The sequence below is a fragment of the Leucoraja erinacea genome, chromosome 9, assembly GCF_028641065.1.
Source record: "Leucoraja erinacea ecotype New England chromosome 9, Leri_hhj_1, whole genome shotgun sequence".
Classification (NCBI taxonomy): domain Eukaryota; kingdom Metazoa; phylum Chordata; class Chondrichthyes; order Rajiformes; family Rajidae; genus Leucoraja; species Leucoraja erinaceus.
The window spans coordinates 64,140,673-64,163,280 of record NC_073385.1 but is presented as its reverse complement, the minus strand read 5'-3'; the positions used below and the strand labels follow the sequence as shown (position 1 = coordinate 64,163,280).

Below are 22,608 nucleotides of genomic sequence, written 5' to 3'. Positions count from 1 at the left end.
GGGGGCAATCAAAGAATAATAGAAGAGAAATGAAAGACATTTATCAGTTCCATTAACCATATCATCATCATTATCCTCCCACTGCCCAGCTAGAATCAAACTTTGCGAAAAATCAGTAGTTCTGTGCAAGATTGCAGTTTTCAAAGTGTATTTGTTGCATCTGATGCTCCACTGTCCAATTCTAATAAAAACTCTGGTGATCGGAAACTATTAAATTCACTGTTGTGTTCCAAGGGTTGGACCTAGTTGAAATTTCAGGTTTCAAGCTTTCATTGGGATTTATTGGAGCAATACAAGAAGCCAAAGACAAAGTAGTCAGAGTGAAACTTTAGTTTCTCCAATGTGGAGTAGACAACATCAAGGGCAATGAACATTATACACTACACAGAACAGAGTACAATTGAATTGCTGCTTCACTGGGAAGGGGTGTTTAGATTCCTGATGGGAAGAGGTAAAGGGCAAGTGCTGCATCCCCTGGGAATGGGAGAAGGGCAATAGTTGTTGATGGAGAGATGGCTAACATGTCATTAACCTGAAAGGTTAACTCGTTCTTTCTCCACAAATATTGCCTGCGGAATATTTTCTGCTCTTAATTCAGTCTTTTAGATTAAACATCTATTTGAGCCTGTCAAGGTAAAGTGTTACTAGGTTGTTACATGTTTTTCTTATTCACATGCGCATAAATATTGTGTGCAATATGGTTGGACAATAGACACTAGGTGCAGGAGTAGGCCATTCAGCCATTTGAGCCAGCACCGCCATTCAATGTGATCATGGCTGATCATCCCTAATTAGTACCCGGTTCCTGCCTTCTCCCCATATCCCCTGACTCCGCTACCTTCAAGAGCCCTATCTAGCTCTCTCTTGAAAGTATACAGAAAACCGGCCTCCACCACCCTCTGAGGCAGAGAATTCCACAGACTCACAACTCTCTGTGTGAAAAAGTGTTCCCTCATCTCCGTTCTAAATGGCTTACCCCTTATTCTTAAACTGTGGCCCCTGGTTCTGGACTCCCCCAACATCGGGAACATGTTTCCTGCCTCTAGCGTGGTCAAACCCTTAATAATTTTATATGTTTCAACAAGAGACCCTATCATCCTTCTAAATTCCAGAGCATACAAGCCCAGCCACTCCATTCTCTTGTATGAGATGAAACTTTCTCCTCATATCTGATACTTCTCTGATTACCAACAGAACTACAGTTAAGTTACTCCTGGCCCTACTGCTCTGTACTCTTTCCTTATGTAAAAGAAAAAGACCTTTGATTAAGATTAGTGGTAAATGGTGTACATTTGCAAGTGGCAACAGTAAGATTGTGTTGAGTTGAAGTTGAGTGCCAGTGGTGGCCGAGTAGTTGGAGAATAGGAAAGATAAACCTGTAAGATAAGTTGATGTGAGGATGATATGCTGGAACAGAGTTGAGTCCACACTGAGGTGATGGATGTAATGGTGCATCAAGTGTGCATATGCTCGATGCTTCCCTTTCTGAACTGATTAAATTGATAAACCAGTTCAACACTGAAACTAGCAGAAGGATACAGCTCGGAGGCTCCAGCTGCAGGCCCTGTGGATGGTAACATCGGGAGCTCGTGGGTTCGTGGTGGGAGACCGCTTTTCGGAGCTCCTGCAACGGCAACTTCTCCCGCCCGAGTTGCGGGGTTAAAAACGACCCGGAGCGGGGCCTTACATCGCCCGGCGCGGCTTTAACGGCCGCGGGACTTACCATCGCCTGCCAGGGGCTCCAACATCAAGACCCGGAGCAGGGCCTTACATCGCCCGGCGCGGCCTTAACATCGCCCGCTGGGGGCTTTAACATCGGGAGAAGAATAAGGAACAGGTGAGAGACAAGACTTTGCCCTCCATCACAGTGAGGAGGTGTTTGGAGATTCACTGTGATGGATGTTTATGTAAATTGTGTTAATTGTGTGTCTTGTATGACTGCAGAAACTTAATTTTGTTTGTACTTAGGTTCAAATGACAATAAACAGAATCTTATCTTATCTTTGCTGCTCATTCATGTGCCCCCCCCCCCAACCACACTGTCTTGATGCTGACAGCAGGAAATTTGTGGGACTTTACAAGTTTTTTCCCACTTTTATATTACAAAATTGAGTTTAAGGCTATGAGGGGGAAAAAAAGAAAATTCGGTCATCAAAATTTGGTTATTAAATGTTGTTGCAACAGTTTACACTGAGGAAGGATTTTGGCAGGAAGACTGTTGACTTAATGCCTATAATTCCAAAGGTTAACATATTTTTCAAATATAATAAATATTGTTTTGTACATTTTTTCATGAATGTAGCTGGCCTCAGTGTGCACTTGATAGCCAGTACTGGCATCATTCCAAATCATTACTGTTTGATAGGAGAGAGTTTACACCTGGGACCATTTTATTTTAATTTATGAAATACATTTTCTATCTTACTCTGGCTTGTTAAAAGTGTTCATATTTTATTAGAAATGTAGAAAATCGTAGAAAAGGAATTACGAAAGATCTCCTACATTTTTTTTACAATGTCCTTAGATTAGCAGAATCTCATACATACTTGTTCCGTAGCATCTCTTTGTATATAGGTCTTTGCTTTATTATCCATCCTGTTTATACAATAAATGATAATCACATTAGCTTATTGTACAATACACCTTCCAATACACAATTTAGTAATCCAGTTTCATTATTACTATTATTACTATTATTATTACTACATTATTACTATTATTACTATTATCATATAATACAATTTCATGGTTCAATTTACTAATTGATGTGGCCCTTGTGGTTAAGGGGATCAGAGGGTATGGAGAGAAGGCAGGTACGGGATACTGAGTTGGATGATCAGCCATGATTATATTGAATGGCGGTGCAGGCTCAAAGGGCCGAATGGCCTACTCCTGTACCTAATTTCTACGTTTCTATGTTTCTAATATGATTCTGCTACTTAATTGATCACTTCAACAAATTGTGTAAATTTAAAACTTCCAATAAAAATTACCTATACAGGATTAAGAAAATGAAAGAATTCATTGAAAATTTGCAAATAATACAGGAGAAGGCTCTGAAGCCTCAGAGCTGCTTCCTCAATCTACTTTTTCAATTTTCCCATCCATTTCCATACTCTTTACCTCCTAGTGCTCAAATGTCCATCAGTTCCTGAATTTTAATTATTTATTTACAATTCCCATGATGCCAAACATTCTATTTCAATTAATATTCATAGAAAATAGGTGCAGGAGGAGGCCATTTGGCTCTTCGAGTCTGCACTTTTGCTTTCCGACCTGGTATAAATGAACAAAGCATGCAGACTGCTAATTTTTCTTCTGATTGGCCAAAGGTCCCATTTACTACTTTTTTTCCTTTTCTATCATATAGTATTACATTTCATATTCTTGTTGCTTGTAATATTCCTAACCTTGGATTTTTTGTAGTGAAAAATAATGAAAACTACAAGAATTTATGCAAAAAGAGATGACCTTACTACCAGAGAGATGCTGTCTGTTCCGCTGTTACTCCAGCATTTTGTGTCTACCAGAGACATGTTTTTAACAAATAATGGAAAATACATCTGTTTGGCTGACAACATAGATTACAAGGATTATTTTCCCATTTTCCAGGAAACAATTTTATTTGTTCTTAAACATGAAAAATGATTTGTTTTATGCTTTGTGATATTTTCATTTATTATTTTAAATCGACATAGGAGAGGGTGGGGCTTAAAATTAAACAAATATTAGAATCAGAAGATTTATATTAGTGAACTCAGAAATCTGACTCCACTGTTGCCATCCCACTCCATAATGCCACGATCTGCATACTTCTGTTTAAATCATGGCAGGTGTGGGTCGTTCAAGTGACAGCGGTATATTAGCAGGATGACCATCAACTTGTTAATGAGACTACGCTTCTCAGTTATTGCCAACCATTCATATGAAACTGAAGGAAGGCAGGAGCTGTCATTTCCAGCTTTTATTGGGGGTCATGGAGCCAGTTACATTGTTTATTTTCGTCCCTCGAAAATAAGGTGTTCCAATTTTATCCTGTAACCTCCTGTTTTCCCACCATAGTAAATCAGATCACAGTCGTGAAGATAGTTAGAGGCACAGAGTTAGACAGCACAGAAATGGGCCCTTATCAATGCTGACTAAGTTGCCCTAACTGAGCCAATCCTACTTACCTTCGCCTGGCCCATATCCCTCCAATGCTTTCTTCCCCATGTATCTATCCAAGTGTCCTATAAATGTCGTAATTGTACCCACCTCCACTACCACTTGCTCTGGTAACTTGTTTCATGCATCACTCTCCGAGAGAAAAGTTAGCCCTTAAGTCCCTTTAAATCTTTCACCTCTCACCTTAAACATGTGTCCTCTAGTTTTGTATTCCCCTAATAGAAGAAAGAAATGTAGCCATTCATCTTATCTATGTCCCTCGTTATTTTATGAACTTGTATATTTACCCCCTAACCTGCCATGTTCCTGGGAAAATGTTTCTGCCTATTCAGCCTCCCTTTTTCAATTTAATGACATTCTATATCAGGGTGACCAGAACTATACACAGTACTCCAAATGTGACCTTACCTTGTACACCCGTAACGTGTCGCCCTAGCTCCTATTCCATACCCTGACCAATGAAGACAAAATATGCCAAATGCCATCTCCAACAATCTCTCCACTTGTGTTGCCACATTTGTGGAACTACATACTGGCACCCTGAGGTCTCTCTGTTCTACAACTATCCTCAGAGCCCTCTCATTTACGGTGTAAATCCTGCGCTGGTTTCCTGCGCTGGTTTGTCTTATCAAAATGCTGCACCTCCCACGTGGAGCAGTGGTAGAGCTGCTGCCTCACGGTGCCAGAGACCCGGGCTCGATCCTGACTATGTGACTCTCACTGTAACTGTGTGGGTTTGCTTCAGGTGCTCCGATTTCCTCCCACTGTCCAAAGATGTACAGGCTTGCCGGTTAATTGGCTTTGGTAAAAATCGTAAATTGTCCCTAGTATGTAGGATAGTGCTAGTGTACAGGGTTGGTCACAGGTTGCGGCAAACTCGGTGAGTGTTCAAAACTGAAAGGCTCAAAGTAAACATCAGTGCACACGACTGACACTCAGGCATGAAGTGACAAATATGACAAAATGATTGGATTGTGTCTTTTACTGGAACACACCACAAACAAGTTAATCATGTATTAAATAGACATAAAGTGCTGGTGTAGCTCAGCAGGACAGGCAGCATCTCTGGAGAAAAAAAGATGGGTGACGTTTCAGGTCAGGACCCTTCTTCAGATTGAGTCTTCTTCTGAGTCTGAAGAAGGGTGCCGACACAAAATGTTACCCATCCTTTTTCTCCAGAGATGCTGCCTGATCTGCTGAGTTATTACAGCAGTTTGTGTCTATCTTTGGTATAAACCAGCATCTGCTGTTCTTTGTTTCTACTAATCCTGTATTACATTTTGTTAGGAAGCCAGAGGAAGTGAATTTAAGACAGGAACGGTTCTTCACAAATGCATTCAATGAAATAAATGTAGCAACTGTTAGTTAATTCATTATGGAGCAAGCAGGAGACAGACTGACTGTATTAAATTGATTTATGCAGCAAAGGAGATTTTTAAGTTAACTATATGCATCAATGGTATGGAAAAGATTTCTTAGAAAATGATATGAGGTGCAGCTGGAATTGGGGCCTGAGGAGCACTGCCAGGAATATTCCTGAATGTATTTTTAGTTCAGCTGGGAGCAAGGCCAACTAATCATAGTCATACTTTATTAGCCAAGTATGTTTGCAACATATGAGGAATTTGATTTGTCATACAGTCATAACAATAAAAATCAACAAGACACATGTCAAAATACATTTTAACATAAACATCCACCACAGTGACACATTCCTCACTGTGATGGATCCCTTCTTTGTTCTCCCGCGGTCAGGGGCCTCGAGCCTTCCATTGACGGGGCGATCTTGGCTCCCTTAGCCGGTAGTTAGGCTCTCCGCTTTGGGGTGATTAAGCTCCATATCCGTTGGAGCATCGATCCCAGGCAAGGGATCGGCTCCGATGGTAAGTCCACACCCCCGCGGTCGGGCTCAAAGTCAGCCCGAGCAAGGCCTCCAGCTCCATGATGTTAGGCCGCAGAGCGACTGGAGTTACAATCCGGAAAACAATCGTATCTCCGGCAAGGTAAGAGATCTTTAAAAAGTTTCCCTCGACCCCCTCCCCCACCCTCCAAATGAAACAAACTAGAGAACATTAACACAAACTTTAAAAACACACTAAAAATAACAAAAAAGTCGAAAAGACAGACAGACTGTTGGCAAAGCTGCCATCGTTGACGGCGCCACGCGCTGGAATTCCTGACTAAATTTGTAACACAGCCCATAGGAGGGCAGGGGGCATTTTGGAATGATTTTTTGTTTAAGCCAGTATTGAGGCCAGAAGAACATGACACAGAATCTGTGAATAAAATTAACTTATCTTCATGTTTCAAATCATTAAACGTATGACAGTGTACAAGCATTAACAAATATTTAAGGGATTAATACGTGATATTATAAAAGCAGGTGAACAAGAAATATACCACACTGCCAGAGCTTCCATGTATACGTAAAAAGACCGATTAGCTTACTTAATGTGTTTACTTTACAGATTTAGAGGAGAAATTATATTGAGGAGTAAGGACAAGGCTGAAAAAACAAAGAAATATCTTGTGTCTCGCTTTGAAAACCTTCCAGAGACTATAATGGTGTATCAGCCTTGAGTTACTGTGGACCTCAAAGAAATTAGCATGAGTAAAACAATGATTTTGGAATATTAATGTAGTTAAAAGAAGATAAATCTCCAGGAACCAAAGGCTTCTAACATCGATATATGTGGGAATAGTGTATGCACAGGTACTCATTTTCCAAAATACCACACACCTTCTAAAACAGTTGACACAGGCATGAAGATATTATGTCACCCCACAATTTGAGAAGAGATGGAGAGAATCCTTATCATTCATTATCCAAACAAAATTGGACTACAACGAAAAGGCTTTGTTTCCTACAGAGCAGGCAGTTTGCAGGTTTGATTTTCTGGGTTCAACATCCATTTTAAGATAATCAGGCACCATTTCTGAGAGCCAAGAAGAGAATTTGATTGAAGCTGTTGATGATGTTGTTTTGAAGGATGATTTCAAAGTTTAGCATTTGAGCAACTACAGTATCAAGTCAAAGAGGATTCCTCAAGTTGTCCCAAACATTGCTGAAATGTTTGAGCACATGAGCAGGGGGTTGTTCGGTAATCTACGTAATCTATGTTAATAATGTGCAGAAATCACATGAACGTGGAAGTGAATCTGAGTATGAAAGTATCCGACGTCAAGCCAAGATTCCAGAAACACAGTTTCTTCCAGAAAACAAAATCGTACTTTCATTTAGTATAATTTTCTTCTTTTACAATTTGACATTTAATTTATCTGTCTGCATTTGACCATATCCCTCTAAACATTTCCTATCCATGTACCTGTCCAAATGTCTTTTAAGTGTGGTTATTGTACCTGACTCGACTACTTCCTCTGGCAGCTCGTTCCATATGCCCATCACACTCTGTCTGAAAAGGTTTTGCAGGTTCCTATTAAATTTTACCCCTCTCTATAGGTTGATACCTTAAACCTATAGTGTTGATTTCTCTATCCCGGGAAAATATATTGTGTTCATACTATCCTTTCCCCTCATGATTTTATACACCTCCATAAGATCATCCTTCATACTTCTGCATTCTAAGGAATAAAGTCCAAGCCTGCACAACCTTTTCCTATAGCTCTGGTCTTCAATTTCTGGCAACATTCTTGTAAAACTTCGTGAATATTAGTTTGTAAACAGATTTCAAAGCATAAAGAATGGAAGAAGGGATGGTCCATGAGAGAAATCTATGGAGAAAATGTGAATGGTGTAGATGGGAAGGCCGTAGGAAACATTTCCCCATATCAGAGGTAGATAAAAATAAAGGACAGATTTAGGGTAAAGGGCCTGTCCCACTTTCAAGACCTAATTCACAACCTTTTTTACTCGTGGACATTTTTCATCTTGCTAGAAAAAACGCCCCCAACCTACTTGATGCCACCAGTACCAACGCCTGGCATCATGGCCTCCTACGACCTCGTGACGACCATACTGCTGCGAGCAGGGCCGGCCTTAAGCTGATTGGACCGATTGGTCCCAATTGGGCCCCGCGCCTAAGGGGGCCCCGCGCTAATTTTCCGTATTTCGTACGGAAATACGAATTCGCATTGTTAAATACAGATTAAAAAAAAAAAATTCACCTTGTTAAATACGGATTAAAAAAAAGAAAGGATAAAAACCGCTGCACCGGCAAACGGGACTCCCGTGAATTTTATTCAAAGGAACGAGGCGTCATTAATACTTGGTCAAAGCACAATTACATTTACTGAGGAATGTAGATCGATGTATTGATGACACATTGAGAATTTCTTAAAATTCACTCATGATTGAGAGCTCCGGACCACGAGCACGGGCTTCTTCTTGCTTGTGCAGGTAAAGTCATTCACCTACCGACCCACGTCGTGTCTCCCTGTCTTTCGCTCTCTCTCTCTCTCCCCCTCTCTGTCTTGCGAACTCTCTTCTGCTCCCCATCTCGTCTCTCTCGCTCTCTCACTACCTTTCTCTCACCCTGTCGCCTCGGCATTCCCGGAATCATTTGCGGTGACGGTTGCATCTGCGGTTCCTTTCTGTGGGTGGGGGGGGGGGGGGGGGGGGGGAGTCCTGGCCCATGGCGGCTCCTGGTCCATTCCATCCTCCCTTGCCTTGCCCGCTGAGTTCCTCCAGCACTCAGTTTTTCGTTTGGCTCTGGATTTGAAGGTGGACACAGGGGGCCGTGGTGGCTCAGCGGGACGGGCAGCGGCTCTGAGGAGAGGGTTGCATTTCTGGTCGAGACCCTGTGGATTCAGTGGGTTAATCCATTACAATGCAGGTACTACTTCTGTTCAAGTGGTACTTTCTGAACGAGTCCAGGAACAACGACGGTGGCCATGGTCAAGTGCAACTGAAGTATCTCTACTCCCTCCTCACTTCCTGGAGTGCACCACTGGCTCACTATTGTTTGTGATGTTTGCTTTTCAAATATATTCAAGTATTTCGCCTGTCTTCCTCTTGCAAAAACGGAATGCATTAATAGCATCTCAATCTCGTCGGGTTAGTTCACCTCATCAACTGCAATTCTCCAGAATGCAACTTTCTTAACTCCAGAATTTAGTGTTTACCTTTAAAACAAATCCGTGGTCCGCTGAAGAAACAACATGATAGACTACTCTGGAAGTGCAAGTTTTGCTGTACACTTCATACTGTAGAACACATCATAATACACCTTGAGTGAATTAATGGGGTTAGATTATTTTTTTTAATCTGTTGTCTAGAATCAATCGATACCCACCCTATGTACCATGTCAGAATTAAATCGGAATTCCGATTTTTTTGTTTTCCTATTTGTCAATTTTTTGTGCCCGATTATTTGGCGGCCAATCAACCGCTCCAAGGGGGTTGCATCCAATCACCGACCAGCTTGCCGTAAAATTCCCGTCCAATCAACAAATCGGTCCCCACCCGTCCAATCAACCGCTGTCTCCAAGGGCATTGTGCCCAATCACATAATACAGTTTAACGGTAATTAGCAGCTACGGTAAAGGTTGGAAGCCAGCGGAACTACTGACAGCACCTCAGTGTACAATTTCATAATATATACTAAATAACAGGGCTGACAGACTTTGGCTGGGAACCTGGGACTCACCAAAATTGTTCCCAATTGGGCCCTGCACCTCCTAAGGCCGGCCCTGGCTGTGAGTACGAGTCAAGGGCAAACTCGGCAGAGGTCATGAATTAGGTCATGAAAGTGGGACAGGCCCTTAAGGCAGAAGATATTTACTGTGGATTTGTGAGAGTGGCATATTTGGTCAGGTACTTGGAATATACTGTCAGGGAAAATGGGGGGAGCATTGTCATCGACAGTATTTAAGTATCTAGACAAGCACTTGAATCACTCAGGCATAAAAGTGCTGGAAGATAGTATTAATAAAAATAGATGGGATTAATGTATAGATGTCCATTCAACACCATTAAACGGTGGGCCAAATGACCTGTTTCCATAAGGTACAACTTTTGATGAGCCTCTATAGAGCCATGAAGAGCTACAAGATTTTGCTCCTGGTCCCAAATTACTTCAGTTTTGCCAGAGTTCTTTGGTGCCAAAAATCACTGCAATGTCAATAATTCATATTTTAAGATAAACACCAGTCATAAAGTTTAATCATCTAATACTTTTAAATGTTTTACTTGGATCGACTCCAGTGAATTCTTGGATCAGTATTGGAATCTAAAACCTAACATGTAGGATAATAACTTAACTAGTAATTTAAAAGTAGAAGTCCTTGCATTCCTGCCCCGAGCTTCATAATTGAAATCTGGACACTCACATTATGGTGGCATCAAGTTCCACAAACAGTAAAGTTGCCAACAGAATAGAGAGATGTTCCACTTTCACACTTGCACTTACTTAAAGCTTCTGGCTCTCCCAGTCAGTCTGTCTTTGCCCTTTGATTTACTGCTGTCTGCGGCTTCAGACCACGGAAATAATTCTTTGGTCTGGTCAGAATGATTCCCATCATCTGAAACATAGCAGGATATAATTAAGTAACAGTTTAAAAGAGCACCTCCTTTTTGACACTATAATGAAAGACAACATATTTTTACAGAACAGAATTTCAGCCAACTACTTCACCAGCTCTGCTACATGCCTGAAATAGCTGACATTTAGGATACTGAGAAAGTGTGCATCTGCTTTTGTTTCTCAAATTATGTTTACTGCATTGTGACATATAACCCCAAAAAACATATTATTGTTCATGGCATCAGCATGGAAAATGGATGTTCAAATGTAGCAATACTATGAGCATTAATCTGAAATTCAGAGATCACTAAAGAATAGATGGCCATTATCAGATTCCCCTTTGGCAGCTTTTCAGTGCAGCAATGCTCCATACACGGTATGGCTTTAGAGGAATGCATGAAAAGAACTGACATCATGTAATAGTTAGAAGCACAAGAGTAAAACATGGGAGACAGAGCTCCAGTGAGTTCAACAATTAGCTAGGGAATTTAAAAGATTCAATCAGGATAAGTATTTTACTAATAGTAATTAATATTCCCTTACTATTAATTAAATGAATCCAATAAACAGACCCATGGGAAGGCACTGCAGATTCATGGAATGCCCTCTCTGTGCCACTTGGGAACTCATGTCCTGAATAGCCAGTGTAGTATCTCCAACTGGGCTTGAGCTCTGGGTTTTGGAGTTTGAGTAATGTCACTGCTATCTAAGATGGAGACTGTGTATTTCATGGATGGCATATTTCAGGAGGTGTTCAGTGTTGGAAGGAACTGCAGATGCTGGTTTACACCAAAGATAGACACAAAATGCTGGAGTAACTCAGCAGGACAGGCAGCATCTCTGGATAGAAGGAATAGATGACATTTTGAGACCCTTCTTCAGACAGAGCATCAAGGGAGAGGGAGTTAGAGATAAGGAAGTGTAAGAGATCAAAAGAGATGAAAATGTAGAATAGATCATTGTTAGCTAGGAGAAGCTGACAACAAAGCAAACAGAGATAAAATGTAATTAGGGGAACAGTCCATTCTGGTCGTAGAACTGGGAAGGGAGAGGGATGGAGAGAGAGAGAAAGCAAGGGTTACTTGAAGTTAAAGAAGTCAATATTCATACCGCTGGGGTGTAAGCTGCCCAAGCGAAATATGAGGTGCAGTTCCTTCAATTCGCGCTGGGCCTCACTCTAACACTGGTGGAGGCCCAGGACAGAAAGGTCAGTGTGGGAATGGGAGGGGGAGATAAAGTGTTTAGCAACTGGGAGATCAGGTAGGTTAAGGTGGACTGAGTGAAGGTGTTCAGCAGAACGATCGGCGAGTATCTATCTTCCAGAGCTGTTCACGCTGGGCGCAAAAGGATACAGGCAGAGAGAAACAAATGTAGGTGGTTCGGGAGAGCCATTAGTGCATCTTGCTCCATGACAAGTGTTTGGCTCTAAATATTATTGGAGGATTCTTCTGAGGATTGTAGCCAAAGGCAAGGCCATGATGCCATGTGTGGCTCAGTTGGACAGGGAGTATCAGGAAGGTCAAGTGAGTAGGGATCATAAATGGTTTGATAGGATAGGGATACAGATACAGATTTCTGTAGTTGCGTACATAATATAGGGTGCTATGTTGCCGTCTTGGTGCTAGGGTCAGGGATAATCCTAGGTGGTTGCATAAAATTCTGACTGGGAAGGCTGAAAAGTTTGAGTTTGTGATACACATTGGTATCAATAACATTATAGGAATACCAGCGATCCCGGCATACTAACACTATCCTACATATACGCTCGAGACAATTAACAACTATGCCAAGCCAATTAGCCTATAAACCTGTACGTCTTTGGAGTATGGAAGGAAACCGGAGAAAACCTACACAGGTCACGGGGAGAACGTACAAACTCCATACAGACATCAATCGTAGTCAGGATTGAACCCGGGTCTCAGCCGCTGTAAGGCAGCAACTCTACCACTGCACCATTGTGCCTCCCAACTGTGCAATACTCATTGGAACTAACTGGAGTAGTGTCCAACTGATCCTCTAACTTCAGGAAGTATGTGAATGTTCTAAAGAGGGCGTAGAAAAAAATGACTAGCATGGTTCTTGGGAAGAGTGATGAGCTTAGACTGGGTGAACTCGCATTGTTTGTCTTGGGCCAAAGAAGATTGAGGCAAGAATTGATAGGTATACACGTTCATAACTGTTTAGTTTAATTTAGCGATTCAGAGATGGAAAAAGGCTCTTTGGCCTGCCGAGTCTACTCCGACCATCGATCACCCATTCACACTAGTTCTATATTTATCCCACTTTTGCATCCACTTCCTATGCATTAGGGGCAGTTTATAGAAGCCAACTAATATACAAACCCAGACGTCTTTGTGTTGTGGGAAGAAACCGGAGCATCTGGAGCAATCCCATGCAGTCACAGAGAGAACATGCAAATTCAGCACAGACAGCAGGATTGAACCCGGGTCTCCGGTGCTGTGAGGCAGCAGGTAACACAAATAGTGGGAAACGATTGCTTTAGATAAGATAAATAGTGGGAAGCTAAACCCATGAACAGACATTTAAAAGACCTGGGGACGCAGATTTAAAATTCTGAGCAACAGATAGGAGATACGAGAAAACATTGCAGTTTCATCACAGCGCAGTTATAATCTGGAAATTGCTGGCTTGGAAGCTGGTGAAAAGAGAATCAACAAGTGCCTTTAAATGAGACTTGACTAGGCACTTGAGAAAGTGTCATCTGCAGAGCTGTGACAAAAGACTAGGCAAATGGGGATGTCAGGATGTTCCATTAAGAAGTAAATGGTCTCCTTTAGTCTCATTATAAATCTTTAAAAACACTGCCTTAAAAATTCATGTTGTTACAACTCTTTTGCTAGTAGTTTAAATTTTTACTGGAGGAAATTACGTCTTATTAGTACTGTTAATACCCAGCATGATTTTGAACACCTTCATCATTGCTTTACAGCAACAGATTTTAATAACACCAACATTTTTCATCCGTCCACTAAGCTGAACTCTCTCGTTTAGCTTTAGGTTCATTATTATCACGTGTATCGAGGTACAGTGAAATGCTATACTTTTGAACCCATCAGGCTCTTGAATACTACAGACACTAACTAAACTACGAATTATGAACTGCCCAGGCTGTACGGGGGACATTGAGCTTTTGTTTTACATTAATAAAAGGTTTTCAAGAGTCGAGTGTTTAATTACCATATGTACCATGGCAATGCCCATTCCCTTGAGTACCGCTCTGATCCCTAGCACAGGCAGATGCGCCAGGAGAGGCCAATCCTTGCTAACTGATTGGTCAAATTAGCTCATTGGATTGGCCCACCTGAGCCTTGTCCTCTTCTAAAACCCAGGCAGTCAGGACAAGAAAGGGAGAGGGAGAGAGGATCAACTCAGAGAGGAGGAGAGAGGGGAGAGGGGAGAGGGGGGAGAGGGGAGAGGGTTTTACTGACACCTTGAGAGCAAAGTTGTTAATCCAGCAAACTATACCAGTGCCATCAGACTGGGATGCCAGAAAGAAGCCCTAGACCTATCTCTTTGACTCAGGGTCAGCCTTATCCGCCTAATTTTGTGCTATCAACGGTGGTGAACAGTCAGTGAACTTTCAAGATGGAGTTAGAACTGTGCCCGCCTCCTCTACATAATCAGAGGGTAAGATCGCCAGGGGACTGAGCCAACACAGCCCCTTCAGGTGCGCAGGCTCTGCTGATGCTTGACGTATGTGTTAAAATACCCTAAAAAAGTTTTATTGTCCAAGTGGTTTCTGTGCAGAACGGAAATAGTTAACATAATAACCAAAGTGGAGTTTTTAGTGCAAGACAGAAAGTTGGCTAACTTATCACCTGATGGATGTTGAGCTGTTATTGAACATCACAGTTTTCAGAAAGGTGAATCTGTGGAATTCTTTGCCACAGAAGGCTTAGGGTGATAGAATAAACATAGATTGATCTCACGAGAATGTGGTTTAGATCTGAATGGGGGCATTATTGCCTTTGGTATAGTGAAAAACAAGTGTGCATGGGATGTCGTGATTTGAGGCAAATTCAATACAACAGTTGCTTCATTCCTTGCAAATATAATCAAGAAAACGGTTAATTTAATTTTTCAAACTGTGTCTTCAATATATTCTGTGCCTATCCTCAAAAGATTTTGTTAATACTGTAATATTATGTTACAATCAAAGGAACCAATACAATAGAGAAATATTCTTCCTCAAAATTTGCAGTTTACAAAATATGTTCGCTTGATAGTTTTTTTTTTTCGCCACCTGGAAATGAAATGCAACTTTTTACTAATGGCAAGAGAAAAATCCACTATGTGACACTAGTGTGTCATGTGAGTCAAGGAAAGTGCTGATCGTTAGTCCAGATGAGTTTATAAGCATCAGCAGTGAACACCTCAATTATCCTTAATTATTCAGGGAAATGTACAGACTGAAATGTAAATTATTGTCTCTAGCCGCCAACCACAAAACATTTAGTAAGTCCTTCTCAAAGTTCATGCATCCTTTAGTCATGTAGCTTTAGTTCCCCCTTCAAGACATGATTTAGGCAGTTATTGCCTGAGCTAACCACCTTCTTTGTCATTAAGATCAGCTGCATCTGTCAGATCTTCCTTCCCTCCTTGGTCACAAGGTCATGTTCTTCCCTCGATCATTGCATCTTTGTCTAGTTGTTCTTCTATTTCTCTTTCTGGCTACCCAAGTTCATTTCATCCATAAGACTATTTTCTGCTCCCAATCCTACTCCCACTAAATGACTGCACATAAAATGTCCTTTCCTGGCTTCCTGTCCGCTGAGGTACTCCAGCATTTTGCCTGTCTTCATGTTAGGTAAGGTACCTCTCTTCCCATTCATATCCGAGTCAGAAATCTGTCCATCACACCTCAAATTCCTTTTGTATTTCTACGTTTGCAACTGACAGCTGCCTCTAACCTATTTCAATGTGCTCATTGCACCTCCAGCCAACTGAATAAGACACCATTTGTGACCTTTGAAACACCATTCAAAGGCAGAATAGATATCACATATCTACCCAGTCGTTGTCTCCTCAATTCATCCATTGACTCCATGTTGTGTCTGTTTGTCCCAGCCCTGTGTGAGTTGCAATAATGGGTAAACTGCTCCACCACAAGCTCTGGTTTTCTCAAAATTAATGTGTCCCAACTCAAAGCTAGTGCCCAAGCTGAGCTTCTGAAGCTATAGCCTCTCCACCACTAGGATCTATCACTCTTTAGTGTTACCTATTTCCTTTTGCTTATGTTACTACAACTCTTCTTCTGTGCCTCTAATTTGCTGTCTTAAGTTGTCTTCTATCTTGCTCCAATTATGGGGTAAGATCCTGGTGTGACTTAATCTGGACTAATGTGTACATGACTGGTCTTATCTGAGGATATGCTTGGGATAGAACGATTATGGCAAAATTCATTAGAATGACTCCCAGATGGAGGGTTTGTCATAGAACATAAGACATGGAACAGTTACAGGCCCTTCAGCCCACCATGCCTGTGGTAACCATGATACCAGTCTAAACTATTCCCATTTGCCTGAATTCCTCTATTCCCTGTCTGTTCACACGTCTTCTAAATGACTCTTGAATGTTGCTATCATGTCTGCTTCCACCACTTCCCTTGGCAGTGCATTCCAGGCTCCTACCACCCTTTGTGTTTAAAAACGTGCCTTTCAAATCTCTTTTAAACACCGCCCTCTCAACTTAAACCCATGCCCGCTAGTATTTGACATTTCCACCCTGGGAAATAGACTATCTAACCTATCTTTGCCTTTAATAATTTTACATGCAGCCTGTGATACTCCAGAGAAAATAATTTATTTTTCCAACTTCTTCTTATAGTTGACACCCTGCAATCCAAGCAATCCAAGTGAACCTCTACTGCACCCTCTCCAAACTCCACACAATACGCTAAATGTAGCCTGACCAAAGTTTTACAGAGCTGCTACAACTCTGTCTTTTATAGTCAATGCCCTAATTGATCATGAGGAGAGATTAAACAGACTATACCCTTACATTTAGAAGGCCAAGAGATAATCTAATTGAAACACATACATTTCTTACATTCTTAAATTCTTGACAGAGCAATTGCTAAATTGATTTTTCCTTCGTTCAGGAAGAGCAGAACCAGGAAACAGGGTCAAAATAAGAGGACAGGACAGAGATGAAAAGAATTTTGATAGAGATTTAAGAGATGGTAAATTTTTGGAAATCCCCACTTAACGGTACCATTGGAGGCCCAATTGTTGAGCACATTCAATAGATTGATATTATTTTTAGTTATTAATGAAATTAAGGGAAATTGCATTGGTGCAGGAAAGGCCCTGGAAATATGGATCAGCCATGATCTTATTGAATGGTAGAGCAGGCACAACAGGCTCCTTTCTTCATTTCTATTTCTGAAACTGCACAACATCCCAGGAATTAGTTATCTTTAGCTAACCAAACTACTCGCACTTTGGGACTGTTGAAATCGATCCTCTGAATGGTACCAGCTTGGCTCTTCTCTTTGGTCCTGCAGAATGATCAGTTATAATACTTTCCAGACTGTTCAATAATCTTCCCACAAATCATATTCTACAAAGTCTTCCAGATTCAACTTCTTTAAAAAATCTTGAATTTGTGGAATGTGGTGTCATTCAAAGTAAGCTCAAACAAAAAAATATCTTCAGTTTAAACCAACTTTTTTTTTTAAACAATGGTTCCCAATTGAATTTCTTCCAAGATGATTTACAGGCAAATGAAGAATTAACTATTTTAATTAGATATGTATCATCCTTCAATGGCATTGAACAAAGTAAATGGACATATGTGGCATTTTACATGGGTCTCGGGTCCCATCATTCACAGCATTATTCAAGATTACAATGGCATGAACATTGAAATCTCTAATTTAAATAAACCTTCCCCTTCTCATTTACCCATTCCTCACGCCTCTCCAACATGCTCACACCGATATTTTCCCTCCCCCGCCCCGTCACCAAGTTTATTCCCTCTTATCCATCTGCTCAACTCCCATGCCTGCCTCTTTCAAGTCCCATATTTTCATTTTTATTACCCGCTCCTCCCATTCTCTTCCACCCAGTGTTCCCTCTCTGGTTCTACAGTTCAATCCCCATCTTCCTTCTTATCAGAACCCTTTTGTCTCCACATCACCTCCAGTCTCACCTATCTCTCCCAGTTTTTCTCCATCAGTCTGAAGAAGGGTTCTGATCCAGATCATCATCTGCCCTTGTCCCACTGCAGAAGCTGCCTGACCTGCTGAGTTCCTCCAGCATCTTGTTTTTGCTCAAGATTTAAATTTTGCAGGTCCCTGTGTCTCCATTACAAGATTATACCCACTCCTATATCATGCTTATCTTTCCTTCCTGCACTCCTCTTCCTTCTTGACTCCCAGGATACATTACTAAATTCCTCTCTTCCTTCTCAGCAGCATCAATGGGCTTCCCCACAGTAGATTCTCTCACTCCCACTGCCCTCCCTCAATGGCATTTGGTTATTGCAATGTGTGATTAGAAAATACAAGGCAATTCAACTGTACTTATACACTATTAGTGATGCATCACATTATTGTGAAAGTTATTTAAAGGTAGTTTACCTCGTATATCATGATGCTGAAACTGTACATTGCATTTTCTTGTGTTTCTTCCTCCTGGAGAGGAAAAACATTATACTCACCACCACTCTAAAAAGGCTAGCAGAAAATATCATCCAAAATAAACAGTGTACTACAATATTTAACTACCAACAATTACAACATGTAAACTTAAGCAAGTTTGAGGAATTCATTTATATATTAGACAACCATATACTTCTGATATCGACATAACCCAGACTCCAGTAGGATAACAAGCAGCAGCATAACTGCAGGTCAATTTCCCCTAAGTTCCTTGAGCTGATAGTGATTTACTTAGTGTGGAAATGTATTAATTCAACACAGAGATCTAAACATCATTCTAGTTTTCAGAAATGTCTAATAATCCAGAATTGGTCGAAGACTTTCAACATTTTGCAGCATAATTTCTACCCGCTTCTAAATATGGAGGCTAGAAATTATTTTGTTTAAAACTGTCAACAGATCAATGATAATAATTTTTTAATTTCAAAAGGTGGGCTGCATGTATCTGTATGGAACTTGCACTCCAGTCTGCTTTATTATTTATCTTCAACACTAAAAGTTCCCGTTTTAGTTCCAGTAATCTAGAAGTGGTCTAACCAAGGCTTTCTATCTTTATAACACAACTTCCCTATTTCTAGATATGAAGGTCAGTATTGCATTAGCCTTTTAATTATTTTCCATATCTAACCATGGCATTTTATTGATCTACGTACGTAAATTCCCAGTTTTCTACGCAGTCCATTGCTTTTTCTATTTGGAAAGTGGATTGTTTTCATTCTTTAGGTTCAAACCAGATGATCTTTTTCCATATTTAAGCTAACTGCCAGATTTTGCTCGTTCAATCTTTTAGTATTCAGATGCACCCTGTAAACCCAAGTTAATAGTAAGATTAAACGAGAACTTACAAGTTTGAAGTTTGATCTTTATTTTATGAGGAGTTACGATGAGGGATTACGTGAAGAACTCGCCAGCCCGCATGCGCATCAATCTTCAAAGCAGCGGTGTGAAATCACAGATGACAGTTGATGAACTGAAGAAGATTTGAGAAAGTAGAACTACCAGCTGATCTTTATGAGAGAGGGTTGGGAGCGGAGGGCACGTAATCCCTCATCATAACTCCTCATAAAATAAAGATCAAACTTCAAACTGGTAAGCTCGTTTAATCTTACTATTTTACTTCGGAGTCACGTGAATGACTATGTGAAGATTTCATAGCTCTATGAATTCATGCCATGGACATGAGTCCATGCATCACTCACTGCATCAATTGACCAAGGATGAGTGAACATTAATAATGCATTCATACATGACATAGATTTAAACATGCTGATGCTTTTTAATGAACAAATAATGACAATAGTAACCCCACTCATCAGGGAGGAAACTATAAACAGAACTTAAAATAGAGTTGGCAAATACCCCCGGTCTGGCAATGGGTTTGTTATAAAATGTTTGGAAAGATAATTTGTTTGACCATCCTGCAGTCGCTAGGATGTGGTTCAGCGGAACGTTCATAACCATGCTGCTGAAATTGTTGCAGCCCTGGTGGAGAGAGATTTGAAAATGTCAGTGTTCACTCCTGCACAAGCCAGAACCCGTTTAACCACCTGGAGATGGTCTGTACTGGTACCTTCTTATGGGGTTTTATGTAACTAACAAACATTGCTAGATCTTAGTGACCTTAACGTATTGTAGTAGATGTGACCACACAACAACTGAAGGTCCATGGGGTATGCCCAAAATCTAGTTTGAGACCCGATGCCCCTGGTCTGCTCTGCTTGACTAAGCCATGAACATAAATTATTATTTTGCCTGCAGATGCAACCATCCTGTCCAGTCGCAGCTTATGCAATGACTGGACCCGTTGCGCTAAACCAGCGCCACGAGCATAACCACTTTGTAAGTGAGTTTGACCAAGGACAGGGATGTAGCTGGAGCCCACTGGCGAAGCGGCGTCAGCACAATGTTAACATCCCATATATCTGCCTACCTGGGCCTGGGAGGTTTGAGTTGAAGATGCCCTTCATGAATCTGAATATCAGAGGGTGAGACCCAACAGAGTGGGTCCTGCTCCCTGCAGAAAATAAGATGAGAAGGCACGTTTGGCACAGTTAATGGTACTATAACTTAATTATCAGACTCATTCGAAAATGAACTCCCAGACATCTGTTATTCGTGCCGTATATATGTAAATTAGCATTTAAACAAAAATACTTCCCATCTCCTGATGAGGAAATGTTCTGCTTATCTGGTGTTATCCCTGCAATCTGCAGTGAGCACGTCCATGGTTCGGCCATACAACCCGAGCCGCAGGAAGTCTTTTCAGAGTCTGCAAGTCAACGGATTGATTTTATCATGCATTGGATGGTTGCATGAGTCACGGGCTGAACCAGCAATTCTATGTTAGAAAAATAACCATATAAGGTTCTATTATCATTCCCAACATCAGCGGGAACCATGGCTGCATAGGCCAGTCACTACAAAAAATGCCTGAAGTGGGATTTTGCTGAATTTTTTGCAAGACCCGACTGATGAGGCAAAATGGAGGAAGACATTCTTCCCCAGTGTAGCGACAATGCATCTATTGCCACTGCCATGCTATATATATATATATATATATATATATATATATTCTTTTTGCAACTGGTGATTGAGCCTGGATGCAAACATCTCGATCTTTAGTGTTCCATGATCCACCAAATCATTAAATACTTTGTGATCCAACATCCATTCTGTTTTGACATTGATTTTACGTGATGATACAATGCCAATGAGGTTAGGTAAACTATCACCAGATACTTTGATTGCACCCATATGACACCACCAAAGTGTATCAACTTGGACTTGAGCATGCAGATTATGCATATTCGCACAAAAAACCTTTAACCCATAGAATTTACCTATAGGTAGTTGATACCATATAACTGAAGAATTGGTAACTCTTGCAAATCCTATCACCTCCGTAACTAGAGATGGTATTAGTAATTTTCAAGCTTTGAGCACTAGCATCAGTTTGTAATATAACTGAAGATTAACTGACGAAAGGCTAGTGGAGGAATGCTGTTCGTCCACTATAGTGACTTTCATGGAGGTAAATAACGAGACCTACTTACCAGCGTTTCTAACTCCAGGTCCCTTACCTTTGCTGGAGTTCCAGCGAAATTTCATTTGCAGACTCTGTCCATGTTGTCATTTACATTAGATCGCTGATGCTGCTGGCCAACTTCTCTTGTAGTGGCTAGTCCGTCTCCGACGGAGCAGCAATTTTAGAGGCAAAGCACACCGCTTTCCCTCATGCAATTGTCATGCATTATGCATTAAGCATGGAACTCCGGCAAATAGTCATATTCGGGTCACTGTTTGGAGTTAATCCATACTAACCTTAGACACTCTTTTTAGAGTGGGAGTAATTGCACCTGAACCAGGTGTCACCATCCGTATCTTCAATTTGTCTGTGCATGCCTCTGTACCAAGCATGTTTTGCGACACCATCTCCCATAGTCTTATAATATATATGGCTCCATCTTCATCCTTTATAAATCCGAATGGGAGGACTTATGCAACCTGAACCAGGGGCTGCCTCAACCATCTTCATCCTTCATACATCCGAATGGGAGGACTTATGCAACCTGAACCAGGAGCTGCCTCAGGCATGTATGCATGTATTTTAGCATCATCTCCATCACTGCGTTCAGCCGAGTGGGAGGAATGGCAACCCTGAACCAGGCGTTGCTTCAGGCACATGTGCATACTCCTGTAGCACTCTCTCTACCACTCCATCATTTGAGTAGGAGGAAATTTGCAACCCTGAACCAGGAGCTACTGCCTGACATGCCTTAAGATGGAGCGTTCTTTGACTGCGACGAGTCGCAATCTTGTCTGACATAGATGCCCAAGACATGGCACTCACTCTGAGTTGGGGTTGTCAAGTTGCTTCCTTCAGCATCTGCCAGGACTAGCTATGCAAATTGATGCTCTGTTGGTATCCTCATTTCCCAAACAGGCTGCATGTGCTAGTGACTCCGAATCCTGCTCCTTTCCGATGCCAATGCAGTATACCGGAAAGGACTGTATACCTCTGCCCCCCGTACATCAGACATAGTGGGAGAAATGCTGGAATAAAAACCTGCCAGTTATTTGTCATGGGCAAAGACGTTTACATGAATGAAGATGCCCATCCCAGTTAAATCAGAGAATTGATTACTTTATTGATATGAATAAAGTCGGCGTCTTGGGGAAGAATCTTCCACAGTCTCTTTAATGAGCGGAATTACCATGACGCCACCATGTGTAGCTCGTACAGGTGACTGATACTGTAGGTATAGCTCAACAAGACTT

The 22,608-nt window shown here is 41.2% G+C and overlaps 1 protein-coding gene across 5 annotated transcripts in view; it reads right to left on the bottom strand.

The window, feature by feature from the left end:
* LOC129700488 (uncharacterized) overlaps nucleotides 1–22,608 on the bottom strand; it is a 203,993-nt gene that overhangs the window by 27,727 nt on the left and 153,658 nt on the right. For all 5 annotated transcript variants that reach the window (XM_055641021.1, XM_055641020.1, XM_055641022.1 and 2 more), the window contains 3 exons: nucleotides 18,250–18,303; nucleotides 10,533–10,644; nucleotides 2,547–2,595 (listed from right to left, as the gene is read on the bottom strand). In XM_055641021.1, coding sequence (XP_055496996.1) covers nucleotides 2,547–2,595; nucleotides 10,533–10,644; nucleotides 18,250–18,303 — 215 coding nt within the window. The remainder of the gene's footprint in view (nucleotides 1–2,546; nucleotides 2,596–10,532; nucleotides 10,645–18,249; nucleotides 18,304–22,608) is intronic.